The sequence below is a fragment of the Seriola dumerili genome, unplaced genomic scaffold, assembly GCF_002260705.1.
Source record: "Seriola dumerili isolate Sdu_G_001 unplaced genomic scaffold, Sdu_1.0 BDQW01000025.1, whole genome shotgun sequence".
Classification (NCBI taxonomy): Eukaryota; Metazoa; Chordata; class Actinopteri; order Carangiformes; family Carangidae; genus Seriola; species Seriola dumerili.
Window position 1 is genome coordinate 18,948,641 of NW_019174280.1, and position 22,445 is coordinate 18,971,085.

Sequence of the window (22,445 nt, forward strand, 5' to 3'; positions counted from 1 at the left end):
ACCAGGAGCCATGTACATGTCTGCTCACACACAGCATCTAAAAAAATATGGATATAGAAGTATGTGTATAAAAACAACTTTAATTTTGTACTATTGGCCTTTTATAGAATACATTCAAATTCAGCCAGTGTCTTTTAATTTTAAAAAAATGATTTCTCTTTGTAGAGTTCAGTGTAACAGGCAGGATAACGTGAGACAAAATGAAACGTCAACAGTTGATAAAATAATGTCCAGTTCAGACCATGATCGTCGTGATAAACATGTAAAAGACCAGAGGACTGACCTCGGTGTATGTGTCTTTTGTATGTAAATTGTTTTGAATAAAGGAAGCTCTGAAAGAAGCAAAGCGACGGCTTGTTCAGTGAAAATCCACTAATGCAGCCTTCTACTGCCACTGTGTCCTGCGTGGGATGTTTAGACCTGATTATCCATCGACTGAAGCTTTTAATCAACTGGCTCAAATGTAGTTATTTCATCATCTCACTGGGTCTTTCCTCTTTGTTGTTCTCTCCAATGAACTGACTCAATATATTTACTGGCTTTTTCTTCTAACCACTGAGCATCGCACAGCAGCTGAAAGATAAACGTACGTGTCTTTGCTGCCGCTGCTTCACGCCTCCAACAGTTTTAATCCCAGCGTTCAATCACACCTGAGCGAGCACAAACATCTGCTGATGAACTCTATTTTTGAGTTGTGGTTTGCGGGGGCGCTCTGCAAGAGGCTGCAGTGATTGATTTTCTTGGACGGTTTCAAGATCTTTGCAATATTAAACTAGAATATCTACATTTTTGTTCATGTGATGTTCGTTCTGATTGAAATGCAGTCAAACAGGCAGGTCCGGAATAAATACAATGTTCTAAATTCAAATCTTTAAAAATAGAGATTAAAATACAATTTGGGGTAACTTATGTTAGACGGTTTTGGTCATGTGACAAAAAGGTGGCACGTGTTTCTCTGCGTTCTCAAAAAAATATGCAAAATTTCCATCATCAGGTGGGTGGGGGGCCGTTGGTGTAACGTAACATGGGGTAGAAAGACCGGGCAAAATTGTTGGCCACAGTGCAGCTGGGGTCGCTCTCTGACATGGGAATCAGACAGGGGAGCAGCAGGAGGAGCAGCAGGAGGAGGTGGAGGGGGAAGGCAGCGCGAAGGACCCTGTAGAAGAAGGACCGAGGCGGAGACGAATCCCTCCTCTCTCTGCACGACACACAGGACACGTGAAAAGGTAATAAGACAACTGAGCGAGGAGAGACCGTAAAGATCACAAACACAACTTGGACAGTTCCGCATTAATAAAAGAGCAAAGTATTGATCTCTGTCGTTATACCTTTGAGTCGAGGAACCTTTCTTTGAACGTGCCGCCTCCTCAGAAGCATCTGCAGAGGCACTTCGGCCTTGGTCGTCTGATTCAGTTTCACAGCCCTGAAGTAAAAACAAGGCACGATAAAGAAATGTCACTCAGCTTATCAAGCAGCAGTTTCAACACACAGGAGCTGCTGCTCAGCAAAAACTAGTGTGAACTAAGACTAAGCATAAACAGCTGTTTACGCCCCAAAAATAATATAACTAGTAAATATAAGTAAATATAACTTTAATAACTTTAAAAAGTATTTCCAGTTACCAGTCGCTGTTGCAGGGTGCTCAGGTCTTGGTTCACCTCCCTCAGGAGCAACTTCATCCTGTTACCCGTGACGTGAAGCTTCTCCTGGGCCTCGTCGATCTCCTCGGCTCCGTCCTCGGGCTGGAGCTGAGACCACAGAGCCTGGAGCGAGGCCTGCTGAGCCTGCCTGCTCCGCAGCTCCTCCTGCAGATCCTGCAGCCCACAAACGGTACACACGGTGAGTCACCGAGCATTCACATCCAATCAGGTGCTGACACAACGATATACAAGGCTGGTTGCTTACAGTGAGCGTGTTGCGCTGTTGTCGCAGGGCTCTGACAGGTGTGTCTGGGTGACTGATGTCCACTGTGTAGCGTCTGCTCTCTGCGTGGGCCAGCCACAGTAACAGAGAGTGGAGGGTTTCATGAAACTCCTGTATGGACAAAGGTTAAAAGGTCATTTCTTACTGTGGGGAGTTTACTTGGAAATCCTGAAAATTCTGCACATGATTACACAAAGTCATTTAGATGGATAAGATTATTAATCCATAAAGAAATGAAGACATTCAGTACAGACAATACAAACCAGAGGAAACCAATTCAAACTAATGGAAGCATTCAGTCATTCTTAAAGAGCTACTACTCAACCAATGAACATTTACTATAAATTTCATCATGATATAATGATGAGATATTCGTGCTGTAGTTATATTTCTTATTTATTTGTTTAGCCCACACTCTAAACAAATCATGTGAAGCTGCATATTGTTTTTCACAGTTTGTGGCTATTTGCAGATACGAAAAGATAAAGTTTGTTTATTAGTAATTTAAAAATGGCTGCCAGTGATGATTTAGTTGAGTACGGAACGAGCACCAATTCACGACCAGTTCTTGGTGCCCATCTGAACAAGACGGATTGAAGAACAATTGTGTAATAAATAATAAATAAGTAATAAATTCAGACGGTAGCTCCATTTAAGATAAAGGAAAATCTACCCTCTGTAATTAAAATGGTGGTATCGTAGTAAGAGCAATAGAGTCTTCAAAGCACCTAAGACTTATGTCTGTGTCGTGTATTTTGGTCTACTAAAGCTTAGCACACTTGATATGTGTTCTCACCTGGCAGCGCATCAGCGTGTTCCTCAGACTGGTGTCCCACTGCTGGAGGCCGGTACATGCTCTGCTCCAGTCTCTGTTCATACTCGCCAGTCTTTGCTGTAGGTCTGGGGCCTCCTGAGCTCTCAGGTTGACAGACAGCATGATGGACTTGTAGCGAGTAAACACCCTCTGCATCTCCTACGAGAGAATAACCGCGAATACGTATAAACAAACTGAATACTTATCATCAGATCCGTTTGTATCTGGTATAAAAAGGTTCACCTTTAGTTCTTTGGCTCTGGCTTCCATGTCCTCAATGCTCGCCGCTGGGTTGGACGGCTGGAGGCGGTCCAGCTCTGGGATCACGTTTTCTAACCAGGAGGTGATGTCGTCGAGGTCAGACGTGAGCTGTTGGGGCTCCTGAGGGCTGGCCTGCTGATCGCTCCTGGACTGAGCCTGGAGCAACTCCCAGCGTTCAATCACACCTGAGCGAGCACAAACATCTGCTGATGAACTCTATTTTTGAGATGGGGTTTGAATATTTTCATTGACAGGCCTCATTAGCTGCTTTTCGTCCGTACGCTCTGTCGACTGAGCTAATGTTCATGGATTGGTATTAAAGCCCTTTGAGAGACATTTGAGACTTGTTATTTTGGGCTGTATAAATAAAGAATAAGTATTGCTACCACTGATAATCATGACACCATAGATAAGATATAAAATCCAAATCCTTTGTTAAACTACAGCCGTGATGACAAGATATCTGGTGCTGAGTTACAGTGTTTTGGTTTTGTTGGATTGTTCTTACTCAGAGACTGAGGGGTGGGGGGGTTATAAGTTTAATCACTGATAATACATCATTATTATTATTGACTTTATGATTGAGTTTGCGATTGTTGTTCTTGCTTGTGTGTTTGCAGTTGTTGCTGGGTTCATTCAATGTGCAGGGAGCATGTTCTTAAGTGTTGCTGCCTAATAATGCTGCATCCTTTGTGAGGTTGTCAAACATCTATTTAAAAAGTAAAAAATAAACTGACTTCTGATCAATAAAGGCCAGGGGAGAGACACACAGCCAACACAAAAACCTTGTTTCTTTCCAGTAAAAATGTCATTGATCGGTATTAGGAATAACAGAATAAAAGAAATCTGTGTGCATTTGAAGCTACATTTTTCCATCCACTGATTTCTATTCATTTTTGTTTAATTATTGCAGCAAATCTATTGGCACTCTACTGAAATTTGATGATCTTGAGTTGTGCGATCCATCGCAGTGGTGTTATATATCACATTATATTTGCAAGTTTATCTCACCTGACTGTTTGTCTGAGGCACTGAGTCCCGTCAGACCGAGCTCCCTCGGCTGCTCCTCGTCATCCAGAATCAGCGAGACTCTTTTAATGTCCTTGATGCTGCCGCTGCACTGAGTCATGAGACCCAGCTGGAGAACAAACAACACGCACTGTTAGAGCAGCAAAAAGACTGTCACTTTTTATGACATTTATTCTCATATTCCTGCAGTTGGTTGTTGTGAGTCTAACCACTTACATAGCCCTGCTTTATGGGCGTGCTGGTGAGAGTGGGCGCAGCCTCAGAGTGCAGCTGGAGAGGTTGCGTGTCTGTCGGTGACCCCCATCCCGGAGACTCATGTCCGACCATAGACCTGCTTGGAACTGAGGCACAAACAAACAGAGTGAAACCACAGACATTACTGCACAACATCCTCGGCTGCAGCAAAGTTCTTACATCTAAAAAGTCTTTCCTTTCATTTGGGTGGAGTGTATGCAAGTCACCCAGCTCAATTATTCCTGGCTCTGTATTTGGATGATAAATTATCTGGATAAGATCACTCATGCACCTGTACAGCATGTGGCATAATCAACTGTTGTCCACTCAAATGATGCCATGGAGGCAAACATGCAGATGCTGAAATAATTCATCAAGTTGTGAAACCTGATTTTACTGCAGACTGAAATTCATCCAGAACTAATCACAAGTCAAGCCAGGTAGTGATGCACCTTAGCATAAATCACCCGCCCCAGGAAATTGAAAAGCTTGTTATCTGTGTAGTGGTGTTTAGTGGATGCTACATTTCACATGTTCAAGCAGCAGGAGAGAGAGAGAGAGAGAGAGAGAGCACTAAGAGCAGAGCAGAGCTTCAGCAGGAAACTTCAAAACAAGTCCTTAAACAACGAAAACAACAACTTTCAAAGATGTATATTGTGATACGTTACAGTGAACAGATCTTGGCTACAAAAGGGCGAAAACCTTTGTTGTTCTGTGCAGTAAAACTATACGTCAGATGTCCCTCAGAAAGGTTTTATCTGTTGTGGTGTCTTTTGTTATTACAGTAACTTGGGTGGCCAGTACCTCGTTTTGTCGACATCAGAGCAGAGTCATAGGAATGTACAGTGCCTTGAAATTCCTATTTTGTGGGGACATACAAGCAATCTAATAAAAATAATAAACGCTTAATAACAAAAACAAAAGAGCTTTTTAGTCGAGAGGTTTTTGACCTTTAATTATATCCTCACCGTCACTCAGTTGGTGTCATTTTTGAATGTTAAACCACAGTGTGTGTAACATGAAGAATATAAGTTCAACAAAAATGTGTCAACGAAAAAAAGGACAGAGCAGGTTTGCTTTGGCGCTGAAAGATTTTCCAACCCACAGCTACAGGAAGCAAAAGTCTCAATGCAGCAGCACAACAAGGAATTAGGTGCAAGTGATACATGAGCTGCTGGAAGATATCTGCCGGAAATTGTTTCACCGTGAAGAGCAGCGAGAGGATTTATTATCAGAGTGAAGACGATGATGTTCCTACCCAGTGAGGAGGATAGTAACGCTTCTGGGGCTTCAATAAAATCCTCCTGGCTCTCAGTGAACTCCACCTCTGAGAGGAGAGAGGGGTCAGAGAGGTGGGTGTGTGTGTGTGTGTGTATTCATACATGTGTGAAATGAGTATTAAATACTGATATTGTTTAGTTTTTTTAACTATAAAATCTTACATGACATTACATATAATCTTACATACATCAGATGTTTATTTCTTTCATTTCAGTGCTGAAGTAAAAATAAGTATTAACCCTTTTCCAGTAACTCAGAACATTTTTAGGGCGTCAGGAACCGAGGTCTAAGATTAAAGCCTCGGCCAGTGTCACAAACAGACCCGGGCTTTTTGATGTTCTCAGTCTCGTCTTATCCACATCCTCTTTTACAGCATCCATTCAAACATCACAATCATGCGACAATAAAAGAGCAGCACTGTGTCTCTGTGTTATTGTTCCATTATGTGTTAAACTTGCATCTCAGTCAGTCAAAAACAAGAGAGGAGGAGCGGCGGTCGAATGATCGGGAAGAAGCAGAACAAATGGAGTGAGGTGGAGACTGTTTCACTGCTACACCCATAGGTGACATCAGTCATGTCACAGTAAACACAAGAACAACAGAGAGACGGTGTTGTCGTTTCCCCAGTGTGAAAATTTGTTACTGCTACCGTCCATCCAATTTGCCTGATCCATACAGTTTGACTTTGTTGAGTTTAGTACTATTTGGTCATAAAGAGGTCCATATAGTTCTGCGGTGGATGTTTGATTATTGAGGTAACAGTTGGTGTGAAGCAACTTGTTTACAGCAAGAAATAAGAAACGTAAAAGACTCCATAAATCTATACGCTTTCCTGTGGGATTAGACCCTGTAAATGTACCTGATAGTGCACTGAAGTAAGCTCCCTCTTCGTCACGTTCTTCCTCCTCCTCATCATCTTCATGTGTCGATGAACCTCCTACATCTCCGGTGTGGTCCCACTCCAGAGGCAGCGAGTCCACGCTCACAGGTGTCTCCCGCCCCGAGCGCTCCAGCGGGGAGGCCAGCAGGTGGGTGGGTGTGGCCGGGAGGCTTCCTTGGGTCCGCCCAAGCCACGGCCGGCCAATCAGCTCCAAGCTCGACTCCAAGGAAAAAGTGGTACCAGAGAGCTCAGGTTCTTCCTTGATCTAAGGCAAAGAAATGATTTCTGATTTCAGAAATGATCTGTATCTAAGCGTTGCTTGCAACCTCATTGTTTCATAGTTAAATTCATTATTTTATCATATTTCATTGTATAATCTGCTTGTTTTGCTGGTACGCACACTGTGACTCTGTGATGTTCTTTTTCTTGGATTTTCTGTTGATGGACTGATTTGTGACTGTCTCCCAATGTGAGGACATTTCAGTTATCCTTACTTTAAAGGGCTAATTTTGGATTACAGTGTAAGGTTAGAATAGTAAATGGAAGTGTACCTATGATATATAGAAATCAATAAAAGAATAGCAAAAGAAAGATTTGCTTATATGAAAAATTTGCATAAATTAACTTATGAAACGGGAATAAGAGAAATGTGTGTGTGAGCTGCAGCTGACCGGTGGCTGGCTGAGTCGCTGGTGGAAGCGGACCAGTCTGCTGAAAACCTCCTGGCAGTAGGTGTGCAGCTCCTGCAGCTCGTCCTCTATCAGCGCTGCGTCCTGCGGCGAGCTCCTCTGGATCAGACCCTCTCCAAACACTATCAGCCCGTCAATGCGCTCAGTGTTCAGTGAGATCTCCTTCTGGAAACTCTGCGGGAAGAGGGTTGGATGGTCGTATGAACAGAGAGTGAGTTTCAGAAAAACCAAACACTGACTGGAGGGGAAACCTGAATAGGTAAATTCACCTGAAAAATGAATCAACACATACAACAAGGTGTGTTTGTTCAGAAAAATAAAAATGAACCAAGGAGAGCTTCTCTCCCCTCACACAATGAGCATGACTCTTTACAACAAGTGTCTGTCTGAGAACCGTGTCCTCACGTTGAGCTGCTGTATCTTGTGATGGACGTCGCTCTCTGAAAAGTGTTCAACGTTGGTGAGCTGCAGGTCCAGCTCGGTCAGCCACACCAGCATGCTCTCCCTGGTGCCTTCAAATTCCTCCCTCTGGCTCGTAAAATACTGAGAGAAAAGTCGACACACACACACACACACAAGTGCAAAAAGTGTTAGAGGAGGAAGTTAACAGGAGTGTGTAGTAATGGATCATTCTCCTCTCAGCCAGTCAGATTACTCTGTTCTGTACCTTGAGCCTGCGGAGGATGGCGGCCGCTCTGCGGTGCAGGGTGTCCCAGCGCCGGTTGCCCTCGTGGACCATGGCTTTGAGCTGGCTGGCCCGGTCGGTGCGGTTCTCCCTGGCCAGACGGCGGTACTGGTTGTTGACTAGCTCCAGCTGGGTCAGTCGCTCATGAACCTGCCTTTGGAAACCCTAAAGAGAGCAGGGCAATACGGATGAGACATGGATCTGAGGTAAATATAGAAATCATCGCTCTAATTAACAACTCATTGTTCCCACACACAGCTTTATGTCATCACGTTTATTTTCTGGTTGTGTGTGACCCAGTGACATTTTCATAATGTCAAATAGAGCTGAAATGATTAGTAAATTGATTTGTTTGCTGACAGTTAATTATATTTTATTAAATTATTAAGGAACAACTTGACAATAAATTATTTAAGTAATAAAGTGACAAAATTTTACTGTTTATTGCTTTAAAAACTTGAATATTTGCTGCTTTTCTATGAAAATAGAAAATTGTTGAAGGACAAAAACAAACAATTTAAATGCGTCAACTTGGACTCTGGTAATTATGATGGGCATTTTTTTACTTTTTCATTTCAGATCTTTTATGAACTAAACGATTAATTGATTAAATTAGAAAATAATTGGCAAATTAATCAGTGACAAACAAAAATTGTTAGTCTCAGCCTGAATGTAAAATAACAGTTTTTAGATTTTGGCAGTGGAAACACTGTGAGGAGAGTTTCTCCATTGTTTTGGTGTGTAATTGTCTGTCAAGTCAAGACTCAAGAATTACATCAAATAAAATTTGATACAGAACAATGAGAATATTTCCCTTTGAGAAACAAACAAGCAAACAAAACAAAGCTACTTCCAGCCTGCTCCCTCTGCCGACCTCACAACTGACCTCGAACTTCTTGAGCTCCTCTTTGGCGACAGTATAAAGGACGTCTGCAGAGTTGGGGTTGGCAGCGGTGCGCTCAGCCATCTTCAGCCAATCCTCAAACCGCGAGTAGTCATCGAGGAACTTGCACCAGAGTCTCCACGTCTCCTCGATCCTACAAGGAGACATCGTACTGGGGTTACAGCTCCACTGTGACACTGACGAATGCTGTTCTTATTGATGAGTGAATTTCTTTCTCATTCCGGTTTTGCTTTGTCTTGACAAACAGGGCCACTATGACATATATATATATGATATTTATATCATTTTTTAAAATCTTTTTTTTGACTCCAGTAAAAGAGCAGTTTTGTAGAAAGTTAAGTGTTGAGTGAAGAGGGTCTAGACTTAGTCTCTGGCCCGGACATGGACCTTTTTTCCTCCAACATAAATTGGCGATCCAGCCAGGAGAGACAGAAGCGTGAGGACCCCTGCCTGGGAGGATCAGCCTGCACCTCAGAACATCAGCGGCCACAAAAAGGTAAGCAGGTAAGCAGGTAAGCAGGTAAGCAGGTAAGCAGGTAAGCAGGTAAGCAGGTAAGCAGGTAAGCCTGACAGTGTCTGAGTGCAGGTCTCTGCCCCGGCTGAGGTGAATCAGAATCTCTCCTCTCTAAAGAACCACGTCAAAATTATTGAAAATTAAGTATGGAAAAGTGTTCAAATTTAATTACAGTCAAACTAATATTACTAAAACAGTGAATGGATTAAAAGCCGCTGGTGAACAGAGTTGAATGTTTGTCTTAAATGTAATATATGTGCTGTGTCTCATCATGGAGCAGAAAGACTGAATGAGTTTGATTGAATGTGTGCACTGTATGCTGACTTACAACCCGTCTAGTGTTTTGTGGGGGGTTGATGTGGTTATCACTCAGGCCTCTGAGCGAGATAAGCCGTGAAGCCGAGTCAATAGCAGCCTCATGCAGACGCACAGATGAGAACAGTGTGGTTTGTTCATAGAATAGAAAAGACTGCAGCCCGACCGATGAGAAGCAGTGTAGTGACTGAGTAAAAGTAACGCTGGCGTAGCCTCTGACGTCCGATCGTCCTGTAGCGGCGCAGCTGCGTCACTCCAGAGAAGACGGAGTCTGAACAGGTAAACTGTTTATATCCTAAGGGAAACTAATAAAGACGAATGAGGGCGATAGTAATAATAAAGATAAGGTGTTAATTTACTTTAAAACAAAATAACATCACAAAGCTTGTTAAATCTAACTCAGATGCAAAAGGAGTTTCCCAGAGTGCACGGGGAGGAGGTGACAAGCAGGTGGTAGACCATAGTGACTGTTGGCACGAGTGCAAGAGCAGCTGTGAGGCGATCGGGGCAGTAGACAGTATCTCTCAAGGCCAAACGCTAGGAGTGCTAGACGGAGTTGGCAGGAAGAGCAGGGTAGCAAAAAGTTCACGGCTGTGTTATCACTGTCATTCCCAGGACAGTGAAGTGGGAGGCAAGCAGATTCTAATACGTTGTTAAAACCCAAGGAGAAGACAGGACAGAGATATAATAATAAAAAGTTAATTTGTATAGCACCTTTAAATACAAATAAAGTGTGTCACATGAATCAAATACAAATATCAATGAATCAAAGTGAAATGCAAAAAAAAATTAAAAGATATTACACAATAAAAGAAAAGTGTGTCTTAAAAAGTGAAATAAAACGGGGAACTGACTCAGCAAATCCAACCCTGTAAGAGGATGAGTCTGAGGGAGGTTCATCCCAAGACAAAGAAGAAAGGTCAGAGGGAGACAGAGATGATAGAAGAAAGTATCAGCAAGGTGTGGAAAGAGCTGAGGTGTCAGAGACAGTCTAACCCACAGCAAAGTCCAGCTCGGGCTAATGATAATATATTTTGGGGATGTCACCAGCCAGGTCATCACAAAAGAGACTGTCCAACAAACCCATGGATGGGCCCTGCTGCAGAAAGGCAATAGGGGGCCCAGAGGAGCCTGAGGGGGAATCGATGTCACCAGTTGTCTCATCACAACCACAGGATGAGTCCATCATAACAGTAACGACACTAAATTAAAAAATACGTTTTCATGATTGACACAGGAGCCACATATTCATGCATTGGAAAGACCGGCTCAAAACTCCATCAAGACTGTAGGCCAACAAAAACAAAAAGCCTCTGCAGTACTACACTTTCCCAAATCAAGAAGCCACGCTCTAATGATTATCGATTAGTGCATGACCTTAGAGCTACAAAGTCCATTGTTGTTGAGACACCTGTGGTTCCAGACCCCCATACGCTGCTCTCAAACATTCCCCCTGATGCACACTGGTATACAGTCACTGATTTATGTTCAGCCTTTTTCAGTGTGCCACTACACCCACACTCACAATACCTGTTTGCATTCACCTATCAAGGGCAGCAATACACACATACACGCCTAGCAGAGGGCTATGTAGAAAGCTGATCAATCAAGATCTGCAACACTTAGACGTTCCAAGGAACGGATGATTTGTTGATTTATTCATTTGTAGTCCCACCAAACGACAGTGTGAAAAGGACGCTATTGCAGAGCTAACAGCGCTAGCAAAACGAGGACATGAAGTCGGCAAAGAGAAACTTCAATTTTCTCAAAAAGAAGTTGAATATTTGGGCAGAACACTGTGTAGAAATAAGAGGTTAATTGCTCCCTCACAGTTAGAAGCTATTGCTAAAGCTCCAAAACCACAAACAGTGGGACAAATGTTCTCTTTTCTGGGGATGGCGGGGTTCAGTCGTCCGTGGCTTTGTGACTATGTTATCAAAACAGCGCCTCTGCGAGCCCTAATACGGCAGCAGGACAAACAAACAACTCAGCCCAGCTACAGAGGACAGAGGACGCACAGGGAGCCTTGAGGAGGAGACCTGCAATCTGCCCCAGCACTGGGAAACCCCGACTTTTCCAAGCCATTTCATTTATATGTTGCAGAAAAATCTGGATATGCGAGTGCAGTATTGATCCAACACATTCCAGGGCTCCAGAACAGCGGCTCAACTGACCTTGTGGAGACACTATGGTGAGACTGCTTTGTCAAACTCCTGTTCTGAAATGTGTTCATGGACCGGTTGGCTAAAGTTTGTATAATAATCACATACATCATAAAATATAAGCTCTTCTGTCTTCGAAACTTGGATGAAAAGATTAGGGTGTGCACTGATTTGACTGATACAAGAATGTGTGTTTTAGCTCCTACCTGAGCCTCCTGTCCAGAGCCATGGTACAGATGGCCCTCCAGCGCTGGTCCAGGCTGCGGCTGGTTTCCTGCAGCGAGTCGCTCTCCGCCTCAGTGCCGCCGGCAGCGTCTTCGTCCCGCAGCAAAACATCGCACAGGTTGAGCACCGACGCTACGCCCTCCGTATGCTGCTCAATGTCCCTCTGCAGCTCCTGGACACACACATGGACAGACATCACATCAGTCCATACCAAAGATGTTATGTGTTAAACATCAGCCCACAGACAGAGGACAGTGTGCCACTGCATGAGACCACCGCTCCCCAAAATTAAACAAAAGATGGTTATGAATTATTAAACATAAACAGAGACAAAGAGAGGGAGTGACAGAGAACCAGGAAAACAAAAAAGTGGGAACAGAAATATGAGAAGAAAATGCAACAAAACAAACAATGAAGACAAAGTAGAAATGCCAATGAAAGAAGAAAAAAAATCAGAAATAGCAGGAAGAGTGACGAACAAGAAGAAGAAGATACTCAGAAACAAATTAAAAAGAAAGGAGGAAACCTCAAATTGTCCATGTGTGTGAGAACGATATGTAAGTGTTTGTTGAAGTGTGAACAGTGTCATCGACTGCTGTGCATTCGTGTGCGTCTGTCTACCTGCTGCTCAGCCAGCCTCCTCTGGATCTCCTGGTGGTGACAGACGCTGTAGGTGATTGGTCGGGACAGCTCAGCTTCAATTCGCGAAAGCCACGAGCGGAGATTACTCATGTTTTTATCCAGCTGCTGCACTGTGACCAGCGTCTCCTTCAGCTTCTTCACCCTGCAAAACACACACACACAGACTGTTGTATTAACTATAGAATTCAAATTTTATATATATTCAGTAATCCACAGTCAAATAAGCATTCAGGACTGTGACAGCCATCTATGCTCATTTACCAACATCCAACCAGGTGGTTTCCAACGATTCGGGCTTGTGAACCATTAAAAGTAGTAATACTTCCTTCTGACATTTGCATATGTCTATGGGTTATGATCAATTCAACCAAAAAGGGATTAAATGGAAATTTTTATTTATTTTTTCGTGAAGAGGCAAAACTTTCCAGAAAACAAAAGAAAAAATGTCAGAGGAACATCTGAACAAATGAAAGAAAGCGGCAAGAATTGTTTATGGTTTTCTACATTGTTAATTGACTTATGACAGCTCAGAAAGAAAAAAAGAAAGAAAGAAAGAAAGAAAATATGGGAGAAAAAATTAAAAATCTAAACAAATAAAGAAAAGTAACAAAAGTGAGAAAAAGAAAAATATGGAAAAAACAGATAAAGATAAAAGAAGAAAAAAAGAAAAAATATGGAAAAGACAAAGAAACAGGCAGAAATAAATAAATAAAAGAGACAGAAACAACAAACAAACAAGGAAACTTTAGCTATTCACTCTCTCAGGTATCCTACACTAGAACTTCCAAAGTCTCCATGGCAACGGACCCCCTTGTGAACACACACCCACACACACACACACACACACATCGCGCCACACTGACTGGTGTCATAGCAACGCTCGGGACAATAAAAGCTCTCTTCAGAGGCTTAAAAGCCTCTGAAAGTGTGCCCCATTTGGGAGTTTGAGTTAATTTCCCCAGTTGATCCTTCCTGTCCAGCCGAGGTCCAGCAGAGCCTGTCAGGGCCGAGAGGGAGACGCTCTCTACCAAAATAATAAGCACTAAAAACAGCTGTGAGTGTAAGTGGCAGGCTGAGGAAGGCATGAAAGGGTCCCAACAGATGCCAGACATCGGGACAACTATAGATAAGTGAGTGTTTGCATGAGTGAGAGGTTTTTTAGTTCTATTCTTATGAGATCCGGCTGAAGTTTTATATGTTCAAAAGGTGGAGATATTTGTCATTTTGGATGGTTGGATTTGGAAGAGATTTGGTGAGTTCATGTACAGTCTTGAAGAAGGTTAAATCACTGGTTAGTGATGAGTTTTTTTTTTCTTTCCAGCCTGAATGTGTCCCTAATGCATCAGGCCTCATGTGCTTCTACAGCTCAGATTCATACTTGTCTTTACCTACATTTACATAAAAAAGCTCCCAACTGAATCACATTTTTGCTGATTTTAGACTAAATTTATATCTTTATATACATAAAGTTCTTGTACAGCTGGTTGTGTTTATTTACATTTAACAGGTGAGACCTTTGGCTTCTTTTGTGAAATGAAGGCTCTGTGAGGCTGTGATGTCTGATAACAACAGATCGCAAACATGCTCACAATGACAATGCACACGGTTTAGCAGGTGCACTATCTCAGTTTAGCATGTTATCATGATAACATCTGCTAATGACAATTTAACAAAGTACAACTGAGGCAAATGTGAATGTCATTAGTTTTGCGGGTATTTGGTGATAAACCAGAATATATTGGGCAAATTCAAATCTAATCCTTCTGATGGTGCTATTGGAAAAGTCAGAGGATTACCAAAGTCAGCAGGATTCATCCTGTGGAGACCATGAATGTCTGTGTAAAATTTCATGCCAATCCATCCAATAGTTTTTGAGATACTTTAGTATAGACCAAAGGGGTGGACCTACCGACAGACCAACCTGAGCCACACCATTAGCATGGCTAAAGCGAATTTTGTGGGAAGATATTCTTATTCTTCATGGTAAGGTATCACAAAAGTTACATTTTGGTCCAAAATTCAGGTATTTGTGTGACATCACGCAAAATTTTCAAACAAACACTAGAGATTAGTCTCGGCTCCAACGCTTCAGGTCTGTAGCAACAAGTATCAAAAACTCCTGAAATATTTAAATTTGGTGTCGACTACTCAGACAGATTCTGTCCGTATGTATTTATGTAGACTCAGTTATAAATGTGCCTGACTGTCTTTTATCAAATGAAAATGAGGAATTTGTAGAAAAAAACATAAATCTTCTTAAAATTAAATGATTAAAACTGTTGATGTTGTTGTTGTTGTTGTTGTTGGTGCGTTAACACCAAGAGTATGAAAATTCAAATGATCCCTTGACAAAGTTCAGGATTAATGTACAGTATTAGACAGTGGGAGTTTGTGTGTGCAGTTTATGTGGCCTCATGTTTATGGGCGTGTAATGAAGACATAATACAGTCACTGTAAATTCTGTCCAGCACATAGTCGTCCCCTCTGTAGATAAAACCATCCCAGTCAGCTAAATTGTCTCTGTCTCCCTTTCACTCCCTCTCTACCTCTGACAGCCTAACAAAGGCCAGCAGCTTCATGCAGAGGCCAAACAAAGACACAAAACCCAGTCAGGGGTCCTCGCTGAGGAAAAAGGACAAGAGCAGAAAGGATGGAGAAAACGGAGCAGAAAAGAGCAGGAGGAGAAGTGAGGAAAAATAGTTGGAGGATGAAGAGGAAAGTGCAGCTGATCACAGGGGGGCTCAAAGTTATTCACAGACAAAACTTCAACTGACATTTACTCTTGTCACTCTAATTATGTGGCTCTTTACTGTACATGTGCTTTTTCAGTTTCATGCTTAGAGTTACAGTGTCATAAGAAGGCTATACATTACAGAACACGTATTTTACTTTACTGTAATGGATGTATCCCGATCCTTCTGTAGCAGCTTCCATCTCTATCAAAAAATCTATTGAATGCAACATGAATGAAGAGCTGCCATACTTTTAAGTAGGGCTGAAAAAAATAAATCATATTGCGATTATCTCGGCAGATATTGTGATTGTGATATGAGTCATAATTTCAGTTTTTACCTTTAATTTTCACAGGAAAAAAAATGTAAAATGATGATGTGATTTTTGTTGGTTTTTGTACCAAACAAACACCACCATGCTTATGATGCTAATAATACAAAACAATGTTGTGTCCCATTTTACCTTTATCAAAAAAATGACAGCTCCTGCGATTTAGATATTGCACTTGGCCATATTGGGATTTATATTATATTTGGATTAATTGTGCAGCCCTACTTTCAGGCAAACAGAGTCCACTTTTTTTAATCTTGTTTATAATGTTGAATTTTTAAAAAGAACATCTAGATTCGCTATTTTTATATTAACATTGAATAGATTCACTGTGTAATGTAAACATGGTAACAGAGCCACAGAAAGGTGTCAGCCTACTTCGTTCTTCGCCACTTGTGAGTGAAATATATCAGCCTAACAAATGCCACAGCAGACCCGGGTTGTAATAAGTGGGTTACAATTTCTCCTCGAACAGCAACACAAGCAACTTCAGAGAGGTGGAGGAATGGTACTCCATCATGAATTCAGGGTTACATTATTCAACATCTTGCCTGGATGGGATCAAGCCCCCTCAAATCTGTTCATGCAGTCTCTAAGGAGACCTCACACTTTGAGTATCAGTGTTTAATGCATGCCGACAGACACCTCCCCTTCTACACTACCCCACCCACCCTCACTCGCATCATCCCACTCTGACGGACTAGAAAAAGGGAGGGGTTGTCGGACATGGGGACATATGGTTCTGTCTGAGACTCAAGCATGGCTTTTATTTTTTCGTGGTGGTGGGGGTAGGTCGGGTGTGCAGGGCTAGGAGTGAAGTCTGTATCTCCTGCTCTTCCACAGGACTGTCCATCTGTCGGGGGGGGTCGGGGGGGTGGATTCGGGGGCAGCAACTGTTTATCATCACAACGGTTTAACCCCTTCAGTCTGTACATTAGGAGCCATGTATTCCTGACAGCTGCAGGGCCACAGAACAGCAGGTGGATGGTTCTGCATTAGAGCTATTGTTTAATTACAGGCCCCCTGTTAAAGCCCATCAGTCCTTAATTATGCTTTTTTAATGTCGAGTGACTTTGCTGTGAAAGGTGCTGGTGCACACTTAGACACTTGGTTTACACATTCAATATTTGCCATTATTGTTTGCTGTCCTTTTGTGTCTTTTGCAAATTGATACAACTACACAAATATACACATTAGTGGGTCAACAAATCCTTCTTTGCAGGTTCTGTGACAGCTGTGGCTGCTCTCACCTGGCTTCGATGTGGTGGAAGAGGTTGTGCCAGCGCTGGTTCACCTCCTGCATTGAGCCGCGGACCTGGGTCTGCTTGGCCTCATCGCTGGCTAACAGCAGCTGCTCACCCAACTGCTTCAGGTGGCTTTTATTCTCACTGAACAAGTTGATTTCCTCCATGCAGTCCTGTGGAGACACGGCATGATAAGACTGTACTGCTTCATACATCATATCTGGCTCTATGGATTTTTGTATGTATTTCTGTTTTATACTAAAATGAATGGGTTTCATATGGACATTTCAAAACACAGTTCTATTTCTGAATGTCCAATTCATTCAACAAACAGGTCAAACACCTGTTTCCATGTCCTGGAGCAGTCAGCTATCACCAGGAAGTGCCATTTTCAGCTCTCTAAATAATTTAAAAACACTACCACGAGCCTCTAATTTTCTCATCTCATCAAACGGCCCAAAACAGACAGTGATCCTGCAACGGTCAAACCAATTATCATCTTGTTTACCAAATCAGCAAGCTTCATGGTGAGACAGGAAGGTACAAAAGGCTTTCAGTCACTGAAAGGACAACTGTTGTGTGCGAACAAAGGCCACACAGCCATTCCACTCCAGGACACCATCTGTCATAAACAGCATAATGCATGTTGCTCATGTATGGATTTTAACCATGCCCTACATGAGTGCCATCCATTTCCCTGAATCAGGGACTGGGAAGTTTTATAATGTGCATTCTGGAGGATCCAAGTGACATCAGACCTGCAACATGAGCTGCAATTCAGCTGTAGTATTTGAATGTTCAGTTCAATTTCACCAAAATGAATTTCAAAAAGTAGTGTCACTCTAATCAGCAGTATGTCCTCACATACTATATGAGTTTATAGAAAAATACTCAAAAACAATATTCTCAGAAGATCCTTGGTGAGACAAAATATCAGATGGAGTCAATAACATGTATCTGTTTTTGAGACACATGAAGAAGATATTAAGTTTTCCAAGATTTTGTACCTTCTTCAGTTTCTCCACCATTTCCTCGATGCTCAGATCTCCACTGTGGCACACCTTGTTCTCCATCTGAGTCAGCCAATCACAGAACTCCTTGTTCTTGTCGTTGAAGATGGTCCAGGCGTTGAGGCGGTCTGCGATTTCCTGCCTGCGCAAGGATACCTGGAAAGGACAGGAGTCAAGGTGGCAACACTGGCATTAGGTAACTTTCGAGACAAATTTTAAAAATATGAGTGAAGTGTCAGAACACATAACTACGGGCTCAGATTAGGGTCAATAAGTGATGTTCACAAATAATTCCAAACTATATAGAAGAAGTGATTTAGTGAACATCTGTGTACAGATACAAAGAAGAAAATGCTTGTAAAAAATCAGCACTCAAACGTCCCACACTATGTTACACTGAAGTTACAAGTACACATTTTGACCCTGTTTTTACACCTGAATGTGATTGGACATTGACAGTCCAATCACAAAGCAGAGTCCAATCAGTCCAAAGGCTCTGTTACCTGAAAGGTGAAGTAGATTTCTCTTCTGTGGGTTTGAATAGATGCACAGCACATTCTATATTTACCATTATTTTTTACAGCGTCATCAAATATAATTAAACCCACCTGGAACCTGAGCTTTAATAATTCATTTTCTTGTACCTGTAACTTGTACAATGACAATAAAGATATTGAACTGAATTGAATTATCGTGCTTCTTTGCCAAATTTACTACAGACATGTTGGGAATAACTGCAAGCAAAAAAGATGTTTAACTGTTTAACATGAAACAAAAGCTTCAAAACAGCTGTGTCAGTCTTTTTGACAAATGTCAGTCCACTCTGGAAGAGGGTTATTTGTTATGATAATTCCTGGTATGTGTCCAGGAAACCCAGTGACCCAACTCAACTCATACACGACGGTCCACGTGTGCAAGAAAATCACTTAAGGATTTTTAAAAGAACTTTATTTTTATAAGTATAAAAAATATGTATGATATACCCGGTGAATATCATGGTGGTGTTTTCTCTCACTACACCGAAGCAGCAGGAACATTTAATCCCAACCAGTAATCGACTGAATTGAGAAAAATCCCCAAGAGATTCTGGCTATTTGATAAAATTAACAAAGTCCATTTTCCAAATGGCAGCTTAATGCCATGAAAATACCCCATTACATAGCTGAGGGGGGGCTGATGATCTTTTTGAGGTTAAAAGGACTTAACCAGCCCACAGGGCATGTTTGAACCAGCTATATTTTACTGCTCAGTGGCATTTATTTGATTTAAATGAGCCCTGCTTTGGTTTTAATGTACTAACACTGCTGGGCCCTTTGGACTCTGGAGAATTTAGGGAGCATTGTGAGCTGCAGTCACCCTGTGAGGACTTTGTGCTTCCCCAGGAACAATAGAGCCTGTCCCCTGAATCCCTTTAGACCAGCCAGGCCATCTGCTCATCGGACCCATTCCAGTGGCTTCCCCCACCTACAACCTGTTAACTATGCAGAGGAAAACTGCTGTGGCGCAGATCCATGGCCCCCGGCCATGTCAGGAATGAATGGGGATGAAAAATCTTATGTGTGATCAAATAGCAGAAATTAGCCTCTGCTTTCTCAACTGATCTGACTTATTTCTAGTAATTACTTTCCAGCATATATTCAATAGTATTCTGAACCCTCAAACCCCAACTATACATTTAACTATACATATAAGAGGAATTTAGGGGTTGGGATGAGCCAAAACATCAAAAGAAAACCAATGATTGGGCATCCTGTCTGCATCTGTGAATCCCAGTAACTCCTGCCAAGATGGGAGGCAGGTGGAAGCAGCCAGGCAAACTGAGGACCCAATTAGCACAAGTGCAAATGATCCCATAACCCTAATAATAGAAGAAAATGTCCCAAGTATGTCATTACTGTTGTTTCTCTCAAGAACAAGAGTGCATTTATGATTAAGCCAAAAGACTTAACTGTAGGAATTTGAGCCTGTGTGTGTATAGAGTGGAGCTACTTAAACCAATAATGCAGTTACAGAATTAACAGCCTGTTCTGTTGGAGAGTTTCATGTGATTGCTTAGCTTGAAAAGTGAGTCTGAGTCAGGAGCAAATTAAAACCCTTAAAACACTGGTCGCTGATAAAAGCAGAACAAGCTCCATTTTTTTTTTTTTTTTTTAAGAGGACATGTTAAGAAAAAAAGATTAATTTGACCTGTAGTGAGGCAAGTTACTTAAGTATTAACAAGAGGGCAAGATGTTGTAGTTTTCCCTCCATGAACTCGCACATGCTGGCTCTTTTCTCAAACAAATGTGTGTGTGTGTGTGTGTGTGTGTGTGTGTGTGTGTGTGTGTGTGTGTGTGTGTTCAGCCCCAGTGGTGCACAGGCTTTGTGCTGCTGGTCACTGCCAAGAAACCACTGGTAGCAATTTTTCCCTCCTTCTCTCCCTCTCTCCCAGAGCTCCCTCTCCACCTGCACCATCCTCAATCTCTAACTTCCTCTGGCTCTTTTTACTGCCTCTGTCTCTCTCTCCCCTTCTCTCTGTCTCTCTCTCTATATATATATATATTTGTGTGTTTCCGTGTGTCTGTTCTCACCTTCATACACAGCTCTTCCCATTGACCGTGGAGTTGTTCCAGCTGCTGCTCCAGCAGAGCCGAGTCACCGGCCGTGATGTACTGGGACAGGTCTGTCTTCATGGTGCCCAGTTCCCTCAATCCACTGGCCAAACGCTGCAGAGAGAGTTCTGCCTCCTGCATAACACACACATACACGCACACACACACTTAAACACGCGGTCAGACGGCCATATACAAACTGTGAGTACACACTTCTCTCCCTTGCTCGCGTTCGCTCTGACCATCCAGATTAAAGGGCTGTGGACGGGACAGGGGGAGGGTAGAAGGGGTAGGAAGGGGGAGGGGAGTGAAAGCATGGGGGTGTATAAATAAGGGAAAGGGGGGTAAACTCAGAGGCACTCTGGTGGGATGGGGGGTAGCTACTGATGGAGTTGAGGGGTGGGGAAACTTTTGCCAGTATTCAGAGTGGCTGACCAGTCAGGTTCTCCTCCAACGGATTCATGCTGGTGAATGGTATTGGGTCTAATATGAGAATTTTATGTGTTACCGTCATAAACACTGAACAATAATACATTTTCACTGAATTAACTTTATGAAAAAACAAATATTTTTCATCGTTCCTTTGCAAGCTTCCATCCAAAACCATGACAAATCTGTTATTATAAAAGGTTACGCAGCCAACGCCGTCAGTCACCGTCTGTGCCTGTTTTTCAGACACAAAAGTCTAGATTCCCAGAAGTAATTTTGTGTTTTAGACAGCAATTATCAGGCTTCTGTAGAAACTTAAAGTCCTGCTCTATTAAGACAAAAAGTTTTAGGAGAGTTTCTTTGGTCTTCAGGTAGATGATAAGGTCTGGCGAGCTGACCCTAACATGAAGGTCTGAATGCTGTTTTGCTGTCTTGCCCACACTGGAACACATCTCTCATGGCCTCTACCCTTTTAGCCACTTGAATCATTTTAAAAGTGATGATCTGGTAGTTTTGTGCAAGCTAATAGAATATCTGCTACAGGTGCACAATGTGGTTTTATCTACTTTTTCAATAAGATGTGAAGTAGGAAGATGGTAGGAGACACAGCAAACCACATCTTATTTTTAAACTTTATGAATCTATCAACATAATAAAAATTACTACATATTATTCATGAACAGATTTTTTAATACACTCACAGACACACCAACCATGTTCTAATTACCTGGATGAGCTTCTCTGGTCTTTCAGGCAGCTGCTGATTCATCTTGGTCTTCACCTCATCCAGCTCTGACATGATGTTGGTCATCCCGTCCTGACACTGAGACCACTTCTAAACACACAGCAGGACACAGACACACACTTCTGACATCTCCAAGTCTAACACACATCTGACTCAATGTGATCGGTCAATCGTTTCGTTTAAGCACGAAAAGTCAAAACTTTTCAGAAGTTCAATCAACACAGAGGAAAAGTAAAATGCTTGGTGGAACAAATTCATTCAAATGTTAAAAAGACCATTGAATTGGTTGCTAAATTTTAAAATTATTATTTATTAAATCTCTTTAATACACTCCCTGTTTATCAGTGTCGCACTTTGCAATCAAAGCAGCTAAAAATAAACAGCAGAGTTAAAAACACATACATATATATACTTGATGACCAAGTTAGTCTCTCGCTGTCAGTTGTAGTTTGTGCTTTAACGCGACTCTCTGTGTGATTTTTTCCATGTTTTCCTTTCCCCCGGGTCAGATCCTGTTTAGCTTAAAGGGGTTAACACAACTTTCCCTGACCTCTCCGGACACCAAAACATTCAGACGTTGTGCTGTAATTAACACAGCTCATAAAGCAGGAAAGACCTCAGTGATCACGCACAGCTAGTATACAAGCAAAATATCAGCCCGGCAATTTATAGCGTTAATCCTTATCATACTGCACAATATATCAGCACTGCAGCGTAGCAGTGATGGAATGAAAAAGGGATAGACACTGATAACAAGCTGTGTCTGGATGTGGATCATAGATAGATTTGAGCCGCTCTTTGATCC

At 42.1% G+C, this 22,445-nt stretch overlaps 1 protein-coding gene across 1 annotated transcript in view; it reads right to left on the reverse strand.

Annotated features, from left to right (window-relative positions):
* Nucleotides 1-64: 64 nt before the first annotated feature.
* LOC111237092 (nesprin-1-like) overlaps nucleotides 65-22,445 on the reverse strand; it is a 72,961-nt gene continuing 50,580 nt past the window's right edge. The window contains exons 69-88 of the mRNA XM_022766062.1: nucleotides 21,623-21,730; nucleotides 20,446-20,601; nucleotides 17,873-18,031; nucleotides 16,872-17,038; nucleotides 12,538-12,700; nucleotides 11,898-12,088; nucleotides 8,683-8,833; nucleotides 7,779-7,961; nucleotides 7,517-7,654; nucleotides 7,094-7,285; nucleotides 6,402-6,687; nucleotides 5,520-5,588; nucleotides 4,244-4,368; nucleotides 4,010-4,136; nucleotides 2,981-3,183; nucleotides 2,720-2,896; nucleotides 1,906-2,034; nucleotides 1,623-1,814; nucleotides 1,329-1,423; nucleotides 65-1,198 (exon numbers count right to left, since the gene is read on the reverse strand). Coding sequence (XP_022621783.1) covers nucleotides 991-1,198; nucleotides 1,329-1,423; nucleotides 1,623-1,814; nucleotides 1,906-2,034; nucleotides 2,720-2,896; nucleotides 2,981-3,183; nucleotides 4,010-4,136; nucleotides 4,244-4,368; nucleotides 5,520-5,588; nucleotides 6,402-6,687; nucleotides 7,094-7,285; nucleotides 7,517-7,654; nucleotides 7,779-7,961; nucleotides 8,683-8,833; nucleotides 11,898-12,088; nucleotides 12,538-12,700; nucleotides 16,872-17,038; nucleotides 17,873-18,031; nucleotides 20,446-20,601; nucleotides 21,623-21,730 — 3,219 coding nt within the window. The 3' untranslated portion in view covers nucleotides 65-990. The remainder of the gene's footprint in view (nucleotides 1,199-1,328; nucleotides 1,424-1,622; nucleotides 1,815-1,905; nucleotides 2,035-2,719; nucleotides 2,897-2,980; nucleotides 3,184-4,009; nucleotides 4,137-4,243; nucleotides 4,369-5,519; nucleotides 5,589-6,401; nucleotides 6,688-7,093; nucleotides 7,286-7,516; nucleotides 7,655-7,778; nucleotides 7,962-8,682; nucleotides 8,834-11,897; nucleotides 12,089-12,537; nucleotides 12,701-16,871; nucleotides 17,039-17,872; nucleotides 18,032-20,445; nucleotides 20,602-21,622; nucleotides 21,731-22,445) is intronic.